The sequence below is a fragment of the Rhinopithecus bieti genome, unplaced genomic scaffold (assembly GCF_001698545.2).
Source record: "Rhinopithecus bieti isolate Rb0 unplaced genomic scaffold, ASM169854v2 scaffold_7398, whole genome shotgun sequence".
NCBI lineage: Eukaryota > Metazoa > Chordata > Mammalia > Primates > Cercopithecidae > Rhinopithecus > Rhinopithecus bieti.
Genome location: NW_016805783.1, coordinates 3,423,259 through 3,436,733, shown reverse-complemented (window position 1 = coordinate 3,436,733; position 13,475 = coordinate 3,423,259). Strand labels below are relative to the sequence as shown.

General features: G+C 33.4%; 1 protein-coding gene across 1 annotated transcript in view; it reads left to right on the top strand.

The window, feature by feature from the left end:
- Nucleotides 1-13,475, top strand: part of RB1 (RB transcriptional corepressor 1) — a 180,083-nt gene that overhangs the window by 44,138 nt on the left and 122,470 nt on the right. The window contains exons 4-5 of the mRNA XM_017873723.1: nt 1,845-1,883; nt 2,986-3,053. Coding sequence (XP_017729212.1) covers nt 1,845-1,883; nt 2,986-3,053 — 107 coding nt within the window. The remainder of the gene's footprint in view (nt 1-1,844; nt 1,884-2,985; nt 3,054-13,475) is intronic.

Sequence of the window (13,475 nt, the reverse complement as noted above, 5' to 3'; positions counted from 1 at the left end):
TTTTTGGTCTTTTCTTGACGAGAATAGAAGCTTTTGCACAGGAAAAGGGGAATTTTAATTATTAATGGAGATAAATTATCTAAATAATTTGCATAACAAGCATGAACTAATTATAGACTACTTTGAAAACACAGAAAGCCATAAATAAAATACAAATCGACCAAAATGTCAACGGTGGAGAGAATCACTTTTCGTGTTTTAGAATGTTTCTTTCCTTTGGGTATTGTTTCACACTGAGTAGAGTATTATATGCGTGTGTGTGTGTGTGTGTGTGTGTGTGTGTGTGTTTTGCTTTTAAAATTTACCTAATTGTGACTGTCTACATTTTTTTCTAGTCTTTAAACTTGTTTATGACCTTTTAATTCATATCTGGTAGCTTATTTTAATATAATCCTAAATACAACGTTGCTTTAGAGATTTTTTTTGGTCACAATATTATTTAGACCCCTGAAAAACTGGAAACAACTGTGTATTCACAACTGAAGTTAAACAATAAATATTAAACGTATCTAAACATAAAATGTTATAAATATAAAATAAAATGTGATAAAGAATAATGGCAGTATTGGAAAGTGCTTCTAATGTTAAACAAACGAAGCAGGATATACTCTGATTATAACTGTGTGTAAGGAAGGAACCTAGACCACTAATGCATACAATGAAATGACTGGAGAGAAGTTTACCAAAATGTTAACCCAAGTTTTATATGAGTAACTTACATTTGTAAGGAGAATGTATTACCTCTCTAGTAAACAAAGCAAGCAAAAACTTCTTTAAGCCAACTTTAATGAGTATTCTATACATATAAGTACTTCAAGATCTATAATCATCAGGGTTTTTTTTTTTTTTTTTCTAGATATAGAATTTGGGGACTCATTGGTAGGAGTGATTTGGGGTACAGTTCTGATTTTTTTTCCTGCTATAGTAATTTTGACTGGATGCTTCCAAGTTGTTTGCTCTGCTGTCTGGGATAAGGAATCTGCTTGGATGTTTGTTTCTGTTGTAAGAAGCAGAAATTACATAGTGGACAAAGCATTACATTGTATATGTTTAAGGGTGAAGGGTAACTATAGTGGTGATTTTGGTCAGAGAAAAAACCATAGAAGGCAATGTCGGAAAAGGGTTTACAAGAAAAACAGAAATTCACCAAGCAAAATGAGTGGGAACTGGGAGCAAGCATCTTAGAGATTAGCATGTGTACAAAGCCAAAGCAGTGATATCAGGATGTACTTTGATATTGCTAATGGCTGAAAGGTAGGAAGGGATCAGATTGGTAGTAATCTTGGACTTTGCCCTGCAGGCAGTGGAAACTCCTTGAATGATTTTAAACTAGGGAGCAACAGTCGGATTTGGCCTCAAAAGACCACTCAGGACTTTGTAAAAGGGACTTAAAATTTTTATTGACAAATTATATGAGACAATTTAGAGTAAACTTTACTAACCTTAGGTGGATCAGCAGGATGTTTTCTATCTTATTTATACCTTTTTTTTTTGAAGAGTAATTGAGAGGATTAACTGTGATACCAAAGCCTGTTTATTTCAGAGTAGGCTATATGAATGTATATGACTAGCAGTTAAATAGATTTTTATGACCTGATCTAGGATTCTAACCAAATACAGTGTTACAAATGAACATAGGGAGTTCAGTCACTGTAATTAGGTATTACAGTGATGTGAGATGTCATAAATTGGGAAAATCTACTTGAACTTTGTTTTGTAGTGCTATACATTTTTTGTTTTTAAAATGTATAGTTCTTAAAAGAAGGTGAATAAAGCATGAGAAAACTACTATGACTTCTAAACTATGAAAAAATGTTAAAAAGTCATAATGTTTTTCTTTTCAGGACATGTGAACTTATATATTTGACACAACCCAGCAGTTCGTAAGTAGTTCAGAGAATGTTATTTTCACTTAAAATAAAGATTTTCTGGAATAATCTCAAACATCTTGATAGTTAGGGTTAGTTTGATCGATTATAGCAGGCTACTTCATAAATTAAGCCCATAGATTTAAGTCCTGTGTAGATTATTTATCTTCTCACAAAGAAAATAATATAAAATGCATGCCTTGTACTACAAGGAAGAACTAATAAGGTGGAATTGATTCAGGGCAACATATCACCAACTCTGAGAAAAATGCAAATTCATTGACTAAATCTTTATGGAGGGTCTGTTACAGGCACTTTATTAACTAAGAATCAGCATAATTTCTGTGTAAGAATAAATGTAAAAATCTGTATTAAAATTTCCAAATGATTATTTTAAATGTATAATGCGTGCTCTAACAGTATGCCAATATAGAGCTCCAGAGTTTTTTCTTGGAAATGGAATGAGTAGTACATGAGATTTTCTGCCCCATTGGAGTAGTATTGCAGATTATTAATATAAAGGGAAATTGTATATTTACTGATTAATTGATATCAGTCTATTAATTCCAACAAGTGAGTGTCTATGGAAAGACTATCGAGGCAAAGTGTTAAATTGGCAAACTAAAGTCATCCAAACCTTCATTTTTCTGCTCAGTGTTGATAATTAATCAGAAAAAAAGAGCAAAAAATATTAAGGTAATTTGAAACAAAGTATATTATAGCATACTATGTCTTTTATATATTTTTATATTAGAATTGAAANATTAGAATGATGATGTGTTGGAGAGAAAAAAGCACAGGAGAGCCATAGTGATTGGTAAGAGGTTACTTTTTCTTAATTTTTTTTTTTTTTTTGCAGCTTCTCATGGTCAAGAATGTATACTGTTCTATAGGCTAAATATCATATCTTAGAATTATAAGATATAGAAACATTAAATGAATAGAGATAAATTCAGGTGTAAATTATGCATTTAAAATGGACTGCATTCTATTATGCATTTAACTAAGGTCTTTTTTTTTAAATGCACAACAAGAAACAATGAAAAAGTATATCTGGAAAACTTTCTTTCAGTGATATATTTTTCCTGTTTTTTTCTGCTTTCTATTTGTTTAATAGGATATCTACTGAAATAAATTCTGCATTGGTGCTAAAAGTTTCTTGGATCACATTTTTATTAGCTAAAGGTAAGTTCATTATATTTATTAAATGCTAATATTTCAAATGTAATGATTAAATTGGCATTCCTTTGGACTGAATTCCCTAATTTTTATTGAGTAATGTACTCCTCTCTCATTCTCTGCATGGCTTATTAACTGTTAGCAAGTTCTTTTAATTCTGGTACTAGAAACAACCTTGGAAATGCTTTATTTCATTTATGTTTCTAATATTCCATCTTTCCTTCCGTTCTGTTTTTTTAAATAATGATGTTACTGTTTTCATAAAAATGGTATTTGCTCATGAAAAATAATTCAAATAAAATAATTTTGGTCAGGAAAGCACAAAGAAAAATTACCTAAAATCTACCCAGGAATAATTGGCATTAAAATTACATAATTGGGATGCAGTTAAGGTATAGAGTTTTTATTATTTTTGTTTGTTTATGCAAACAGTGTTAACTTGTTATCAGTTAAAATAGTGGGTTATAAGATAGTAGTTGCAAGCCTCATAGTAACCTCAAACCAAAAAACATACAATGTAGACATGAAAAATAAAAAGCAAGAAACTAAAGCATATCACCAGATAAAATTAACTTCACTAAAGGGAGACAGAAAGGAAAGAAAGAAGGAAGAGAAGACCACAAAACAACCAGAAAACAAATAACAAAATGGCATGAGTAAGTCCTTACTTATCAATAATAACATTGAGCGTAAATGGACTAAAGTCTCCAATTAAGAAAAACAAGACCCATTTGATCTGTATCCTACAAGAAACACACTTTGCCTATAAAGACACATGCCAACTGAAAATAAAGGGATGGAAAAATATATTCCATGGCCACAGAAACCAAAATAAGAGCAGGGGTCACTATACTTGTATCAGACAAAGTAGATTTCAAGAACAAAACTGTAAGGGCAAAGAAGGTCATTATATAATGATAAAGGGGTCAATTCAGCAACAGGATATAACAGTGTTAAATATTTATGCAACTAATACTGGAGCACCAAGATATATAAAGCAAATATTATTAGAGCTGAAGAGACACATAGGCCCCAATACAATAGAAATAGTTGGAGACTTCAACACCCCACTTTCAGCATTGGACAGATCTTCCAGACAGAAAAACAACAAAGAAACATCAGACTTAATCTGCATTATATAGACCATATGAATCTAATAGATATTTGTAGAACATTTCATCCAAGAATATACATTCTTCTCCTCTGCATATTGCTCATTCTCAAGGATAGACCATGTGTTAGGCTTAAAACATTAAAAAAGCATGAAATAATATCAAGCATATTCTCTGATCAAAATAGAATAAAACTAGAAATTAATGACAAGGTATTTTGGAAACTGTACAGATACATGGAAATTAAACAATATGCTCCTGAATGACCATGGGTCAATGAAGAAATTAAGAGGGAAATTTAAAAAAATTTTGAAACAAATGGTAATGGAAACATAACAAACCAAAACCTATGGGATACAGTAACAGCAGTACAAAGAGGGAAGTTTATAGCTGTAAGTGCCTACATCACAAAGAGGAAAACTTCTTTTTTTAAAAAAACGGTACGTGTGATGGTTTGTTACAAAGGTAAACTTGTGTCACGGGGGTCTGTTGTACCGCTTATTTCTTCACCCAGGAATTAAGCCCAGTATCCAATAGTTATCTTTTCTGTTCCTCTCCCTCCTCCCACCTTCCACCTTCAAGTAGACCCCAGTGTCTATTGTTTCCTTCTTTGTGTTCTTAAGTTTTCATCATTTAGCTCCCACTTATAAGTGAAGTCATGCAGTATTTAGGTTTTTGTTCCTGCATTAGTTTGCTAAGGATAATAGCCTCCAGCTCCATCCATGTTCTTGTGAAAGACAGGATCTCATTCTTTTTTATGGGCTGCATAGTATTCCATGGTGTTTATGTACCACATTTTCTTTATCCAGTCTGTCATTGATGAGCATTTAGGTTGATTCCATGTCTTTGCTATTGTGGATAGTGCTGGAGTGAACATTTACGTGCTTGTGTCTTTATGGTAGAATGATTTATATTCCTTTGGGTATGTACCCAGTAATGGGATTGCTGGATCCAAGGGTAGTTCTGCTTTTAGCTCTTTGTGGAATCATCAGACTGCTTTCTACAATGTGTGAACTAGTTTACACTCCCACCAACAGTGTATAAGTGTTCTCTTTTCTTTGCAACCTCACCACTATCTGTTATTTTTTGACTTTTTAGTAATAGCCATTCTAACGGGTGTGAGATGGTATCTCATTGTGGTTTTGATTTGCATTTATCTAATGATCAGTGATATGGAGCTTTTTTTCATATGCTTATTGTCTGCATCTACGTCTTCTTTTGAAAAGTGTCTATTCATGTGCCTTGCCCACTTTTTAATGGGGTTGATTTTTTTTCTCTTGTAAATTTGTCTAAGTTCCTTATAGATGCTGGATATTAGACCTTTGTCAGATGCATAGTTTGCACAATTTTTCTCCCATTCTGTAGGTTGTTTACTCTGTTGATTGTTTCTTTTGTTGAGCAGAAGCTCTTGAGTTTAATTTGATCCCCTTGTCAATTTTGATTTTGTTGTGATTGCTTTTGGTGTCTTTATCATGAAGTTTTGCCCATTCCTATGTCCAGGATCTATCTTTTTTTTTTTTTTTTTTTTTTTTTTTTTTTTTTTTTTTTGGAGACAGAGTCTCACTCTGTCGCCCAGGCTGGAGTGCAGTGGCAAAATCTCGGCTCACTGCAACCTCTGCCTCCCGGGTTTAAGTGATTATCTTGCCTCAGCCTCCTGAGTAACTGGGACTACAGGTGTGCACCACCGTGCCCGGCTAATTTTTGTATTTTTACTAGGGATGGGGTTTTACCATGTTGGCCAGGCTGGTCTTGAACTCCTGACCTCAGGTGATCCATACACCTCAGCCTCCCAAAGTGCTGGGATTACAGGCATGAGGCACCACACCTGGCCGTCTTTAATCCATCTTAAGTTGATTTTTGTACATGGTGTAAGGAATGTCCAGCTTCAATCTTCTGCATATGGCTAGCCACTTATGCTAGCACCAGTTGTTGAAATGAGAGTCTTTTCCCCATTGCTTGTTTTTGTCAGCTTTGTCAAATAGATCAGCTGGTCCTAGGTGTGCAGCCTTATTTCTGGGTGCTCTATTCTGTTCCATTGGTCTACACTATTCTGAAAAAAAAAAGTGCCTGTTTTTGTACCAGTAACATGCTGTTTTGATTACTGTAGCCCTGTAGTATAGTTTGAAGTTGGATAACGTGATGCCTCCAGCTTTGTTCTTTTTGCTTAGGATTGCCTTGGCTATTTGGGCTCTTTTTTGGTTCCATTTGAATTTTAAAACAGTTTTTTCTATTTCTGTGAAGAATGCCATTGGTAGTTTGATAGGAATAGCATTGAATCTGTAAATTTTTGGGGGCAGTGTGGCCATTTTAATGATATTGATTCTTCCTATCCATGAGCATGGGATGTTTTTCCACGTGTTTGAGTCATCTCTGATTTCTTTGAGCAGTGTTTTGAAATTCTTGTTGTAGAGAGCTTTCACCTCCCTGGTTAGTTGTATTCCTGTGTATTCTTTTTGGCAATTTTTAATGGGATTGCCTTTGATTTGGCTCTCAGCTTTGCTCTTATTGGTGTATGGAAATACTAGTGATTTTTATACATTGATTTTGTATCCTGAAACTTTACTGAAGTTATTGATCAGCTGAAGGAGCTTTTGGGTTCTAAGTCTATAGGGTTTTCTAGATATAGAATCATGTCATCTGCCACAGAGATAGTTTGACTCCCTCTCTTCCTATTTGGATGCCCTTTATTTCTTTCTCTAACCTGAGTGCTCTGGTTAGGACTTCCAATACTTTGTTGAATAGGAGTGGTGAAAAAGGGCATACTTGTCTTGTGCCAGTTTTCAAAGGGAATGCTTCAAGCTTCTGCCCATTCAGTATGATGTTGGTTGCGGGTTAGTTATAGGTGAAAAAAGAGGAAAAACTCAAACAATCTAACATTGCATCTTAAAGAAGTATAAAAATAAGAGCAAATCAAACCCCAAATTAGTAGAAGAAAAGAAAGATCAGAGCAGAAATAAATGAAATTGCAATGAAAAAAAATTGCAAAAGATCAATGAAACAAAGTGTTTTTATTTAAAAGTTAAACAAAATTGACAAGCCTTTAGCTAGATTAACTAAGGGAAAAAGAGAGAAGATACAAATAAAATCAGAAATGAAAAAGGAGATATTACAACTGATACTGCAGAAACTAAAATTATAGAAGCCATTAGTGGCGTCTATAAGCAACTATATGCCAATAAACTGGAAAATATAGAAGAAATGGGCAAATTTCTAGACATGTACATCTTACCAAGATTCAACCAGGAAGCAATCCAAAACCTGAACAGACCAATAACAAGTAATGAGATTGAGGTCATAAAAAAGTCTCCTAGTAAAGAAAAGCCCGGGACCTGATGGCTTCACTGCTGAATTGTACCAAACATTTAAAGAAGAACTAATATCAATCCTACTTACAGTATTCTGAAAAATAGAGTAGGAAGAAATACTTCCAAACTCATTCTACAAGGCCTGTATTACCCTGATACCAAAACCAGGTAAAGACACACTAAAAAAAGAAAACTACAGGCCGGTATTTCTGAGGAATATTGATACAGAAATCTTCAACAAAACACTAGCAAACTGAATTCAATAATATATTAGGTAGATCATTCATTATGTCCAAGTGGGATTTATCCCTGCAATGCAAGGATGGTTCAACATACACAAATCAATGTGGTATGTCATATCAACAGAATGAAGGACAAAAATCATATGATCATTTCAATTGATGCTGAAAAAGCATTTGATAAAATTCAGCATCCCTTCATGATCAAAACCCGAAAAAAACTGAGGATAGAAGGAATATACTTTAACATAATAAAAGCCATATATAACAGACCCACAGCTAGTATAATACTTAATGGGGAAAAACTGAAAGCCTTTCCTCTAAGATCTAGAACATGACGAGGATGTCCACTGTCACCACTGTTATTCATCGTAGTACTGGAAGTACTAGATAGGATAGTCAGACAAAAGATATAAAGGGAATCCAGACTGGAAAGGAAGAAGTCAAGTTATCCTTGTTTGCAGATGATACAATCTTATATTTGGAAGAACCTAAAGACTCCACAAGAAAACTATTAGAACTAATAAACAAGTTCAGTAAAGTTGAAGGATAGAAAATCAACATACGAAAATCAGTAGTGTTTCTGTATGCCAACAGTGAATAGTGTGAAAAAGAAATTTAAAAGTAATCCTATTTACAATAGCTACACATAAAATAAAATGTCTAGGAATTAACCACAGAAGTGAAAGATCTCTATAATACAAACCATAGAATACTGATGAAAGAAATTGAAGAGCACACCAAAAAAATGGAAAAATATTTTATGTTGTTCATGGATTGGAAGAATTAATATTGTTAAAATGTCCATACTACCCAAAGCAATCTATAGATTCAATGCAATTCCTATCAAAATACCAATGACATTCTTCACAGAAACAGAAAAAAACAGTCCTAAAATTTATATGGAACTACAAAAGACCCAGAATAGCGAAAGCTATCCTAAGCAAAAAGATGACATTGCTTGACTTCAAATTATACTACAGAGCTGTAGTAACCAAAACAGCATGGTACTGGCATAAAAGCAGACACATAGACCAATGGAGCAGAATAGAGAGCCCAGAAACAAATCCACACACCTACAGTGAACTCATTTTTGATAGTGACCAAGAACATATTCTGGGGAAAAGACAGTCTCTTCAATAAATGGTGCTGGGAAAACTGGATATCCATATGCAGAAGAATGAAACTAGACCCCTATCTGTCACCATATACAAAAATCAAATCAAAATGATTAAGGACTTAAATCTAAGACCTCAAACTATGAAACTACTATAATAAAACATTGGGGAAAATCTCCAGGACATTAGTCTGGGCAAAAATTTCTTGAGCAATACCTCACAAACAGGCAACCAAAGCAAAAATGGACAAATGAGATCACATCAAGTTAAAAAGCTTCTGCACAGCAAAGGATACAATGAATGAAGTGAAGAGACAACCCACAGAATGGAAAAAATATTTGCAAAGTACCCCTCTGACAAGCAATTAATGCCGAGAATATATAAGGAACTCAAACAACTCTATGGGAAAAAATCTAATAATCTGACCAAAAAATTGGCAAAAGATTTGAATACACATTTCTCAAAAGAAGACATACAAATGACAAACAGGTATATGAAAAGGTGCTCAACATCAGTGATCATCAGAGAAATGCAAATCAAAACTACAATGAGATATCTATCTCACTACAGTTAAAATGGCTGATATTCAAAAGACAGGCAATAACAAATGCTGGCTAGGATGTGGAGAAAAGAGAATCCCTGTACACTGTTGGTGGGAATGTAAATTAGTACAACTACTGTGGAGAATAGTTTGGAGGTTTCTCAAAAAAATTAAAAATTGAGCTGCCATATTATCCAACAATCCCACTGCCACGTATATACCCAACAAAAGGAAGTCAGTATATCAAAGGGATATCTGCACTCCTATGTTTGTTGCAGCACTGTTTACGATAGCTAAGATTTGGAAGCAACTTAAGTGTCCATCAACAGATGAATGGATAAAGAAAATATGGTACATATACACAATGGAGTACTATTCAGCCATAAAAAAGAATGAGGTCTAGTTATTTGCGACAACATGGATGGACCTGGAGATCATTATGTTAAATGAAATAAGCCAGGTACGGAATGGCAAACACATATTCTCATTTATTTGTGAGATCTAAAACTCAAATCTGAACTCATGGACCTAGGGAGTAGAAGGATGGTTACCAGAGGCTGGGAATGGAGGGGGATTTGGGGGAGGTGAGGATGGTTAATGGGTCCAAAAACATAGAAAACATGAATAAGACCTGTTTGATAGCACAACAGGGTGACTTTAGTCAATAATACCTTAATTGTACATTTTAAAATAACTTGAAGAGTGTAATTGGATTGTTTGTAACTCAAAGGATAAATGCTTGAGGAGATGGATATCCCATTCTCCATAATGTGATTATTTTACATTGCATGCCTGTATCAAAACATCTCACATACCCCATAAATATATGTACTATGTACCCACAAAAATTAAAATTTAAAAAATTATGTAATTGTCATTCCAGATATATCTTCATATATACGTTTTGATTAAAAAGATGGGTAGTTGAGTGCATTCACGAATATAATTTTCTAAAACTAGGTTCATATTATAGTGCTACCTTCAAAATATAAAAATTAATTTCACTGAAACTTTACAGAAGAAAATAAAGAGAAATGGAAAGAATTGTTTAAATTTAGATAAGTGTTTTGCCACTTTAAGTGATATTATTTCAAAAAATATTTTTCTAAGATTATGAAAAAATGTGAAAAAATTAAGAGGTTACAGTCTTTGTGTTTTTATTTAAAGCAATATACATTAATCTGCTTTGAAGAAGGTTACTGTCCTCACTCTACCTGTTGCCTCCCCCTCTCCATTTTCAGATTAGTACGTTTTATTGTTATGACGTTATCAAGTATTATAACATTTAAATTCTATTTTGTCATTATAATTATTGTACTTGGTTAGTCTCAGTTCTGTGTTTACATGGATTCTAAGGTTATCGTAACTCCTATGTCATAGTTTTTCCATTTCTCAGTTCTTTATTTTTATTCGTCTCTTAGCTGGCTGTATTTTACCATCAAGAAGTTTTAAAATATGCTTTTTGGTTCCATGTCCTTTATGTTTGACATGTTTATGAGTCATATCTATAGCTTTTATACTTGAAGGACAGCTTTGTCATGTATTCTATTCTTGTGTCATATTTTGTTTCCCTAAGGACAATATTTTCTGGCATTGAACATTGCTGTTAAGAAAACAGACTAGCTTAATTCCCCTTCTCATTTACTTCCTAAAGAATTTTTTTTAAACTTTGAGGTTTAATACCTTAACCAGGATAATATTTCTTGATTATGTTATTCTGTAGTAGCTTTTTTTTTTTTTTTTGAGCACCATATCCTTTTTTAAACTGAAGGTTCTGCTGTTCATTTTAGAAAATCTTAACATACTCTATTTAAAAATATTCTATTCAGCTAGGTTGTTCTATACCATTGTATTTTGGGAACATTTTCTTATGTTGGATTGCTTTTGTTCTCCCTATTTATTGTCTTCTCTCATATTATTCTGAATTTTAAAATTGTTTTCCTAAGTATTGGCTGTTTTTATCTCAAGCATTTTTTCCATTTTGAGTTTAACTATTTTTGTAATGGTGTTATTTGGTCCTCAGCTTTTTTCTTAGCTTGTCTAGTTCCTTGCTTTTATATAATTTGTTCATTAAGTTCCTTTTTATGATTTTTTATTGAATTAGATTTATAATAGACTGAATTATTCAATAATATGTATTTGGATCACCAAACAAATATATTGAGAATAACAAGTGGATTTTAACTCTCCCGGTAACCCAGATCAATTACTAGTGGCTTTCTGGCCCACTGTGTTAAGAAGGACTCTAGATTAGCATCAGGTCTCTACAGGGAGGGGTATACTTAGTGATGGCTGCCACGTAAAAGCTATGAGATGGTGATGGTGATGCTACCCTCTTATTTCAGAGGCATGTTTACATTTCATATAGTACATTACAGGTGACTAAACGTCATGGTTGTGCATCAGAGAGGGTAAGATGATGATTAGGAGAAGCTTCAATATTACCATTTATTTATTGATTCAACAGTTATTTATTAGAATCTACAATGTCTCAAGCATGATACTAGGTGCTAGGATGAAGTGCAAGATATATATGGTCCTTGCTCAGATAGAACTTATAGTCAAGTAAGGGAGATAGACATTAAATGAACAATCACAGAAATACTTAACTACATTTGTGATAAGGAATGTAAAGGAAAAGTGTATTCCCCCAATGGGTTCGTCCTGCTGGCTGCACAGACAAAATCAATCCACCAAGACTGTGGCATTGCAGTAGAGAGAGTTTAATTGACCACTAGACTGACCCATGTGGGAGAATTGGAGTTATCACTCAAATCAGCCTCAGCTCGTTAAGTTCTTAGTGCAGGAACTCAGGGCATTTTCTTCTTTTAGATTATCTTTCAGGTTGGGTTCTCTGTCTGATTTTTTTCCCCCTTCTTATGTTGTGATTCTTTTCTGATTTTCTATGTTTAATAATCACTGTGCTTTTCTCCCTCATATTGCTGGGACTGTATGTGTGTAACCCTGACTTGACGTTCTGTTTTCTCTGATTTAATGTGAGTGAATATCCCTTCACTCTGCACTTAATCTGTGACTTGTTTATGTTCCCCAAAGAGCTATGGTATGGGAGCAGGCATTTTTATTATATCTACGTTTAGTCAGGAGGTAAGGGAGAAAGTAGATAATTCAACTGTAATCATACAAGCAGTTGTCGTTCTGAGTTTTTGTTAGAATGAACTTTATAACAAAACACTTAGTGGCAGTTTTATCTTTTTTCTATAGCAGAATTGTTTTGGGATTCAAATTGTCCCCAGTTCAACACAGTATGCTAGAGTCTCTATGCTGTCAAAAAAATAAGCTGTAGTTGTTTACTTCCTCCATTTTACCCTTCTCTCAGCAGCAGTTTCTCCCTCCAAGTCAGAGAGCAAAAGATGAGGATACCGTTTGAGTTAGTCTCTCTCAGTCTCTCATTTGGTATTGGTACCAGCACTTTAATACCTAATAAAATGAAAGCAAAACAATGTACTTGAGAGAGAGATTCTTTCACCTGACTTCATTTTACCGTTTTTACCTAGAAATCCTTGATATCGTTCTTTACCACTATGGTATTTTAAAATAACTTATTTGTGAATATATTGCAAACATATGCTTTGCACCGTACCATTGTATCTAGAAAACCTATAAAAATGCAAGGTTATCTGTTTTCTCACAAAGTTTCTGCACTTCCAGTTTTATTGAGATTTTACTGGTTTAGCAGTCAGATACTCAGAAGATAGAAAGTGAATCAAATTGAACTTCTCTTTTAAAAATAATGTATAACATGGAGCCATAAGCAAATTTGTAATAGTTATTTTATCATGTAAAATAAAATGTAAAATAAAACACTATGTAATAGTGTGTGTTTTATCATGATTTGTATATTTTATGTAGCTACACTATTTGTTTTCTTGGGTATCTGTTACATGCATTTATTTTTCTCACAGCCATCTAGTTGTGTATATATTCTAATAACTTTAAAGATTTTATGGTGAACAATTATTTTATAGATGACTTTAACTTTATCAACTGATTTTGTTATCTCTTAATGGTTTTGATTATTATAAGATTTTAGAGGGGTTGAAATTAAAAATATATAAGGTTTAGATATAAATAATTGGAATAAAATCATAATTT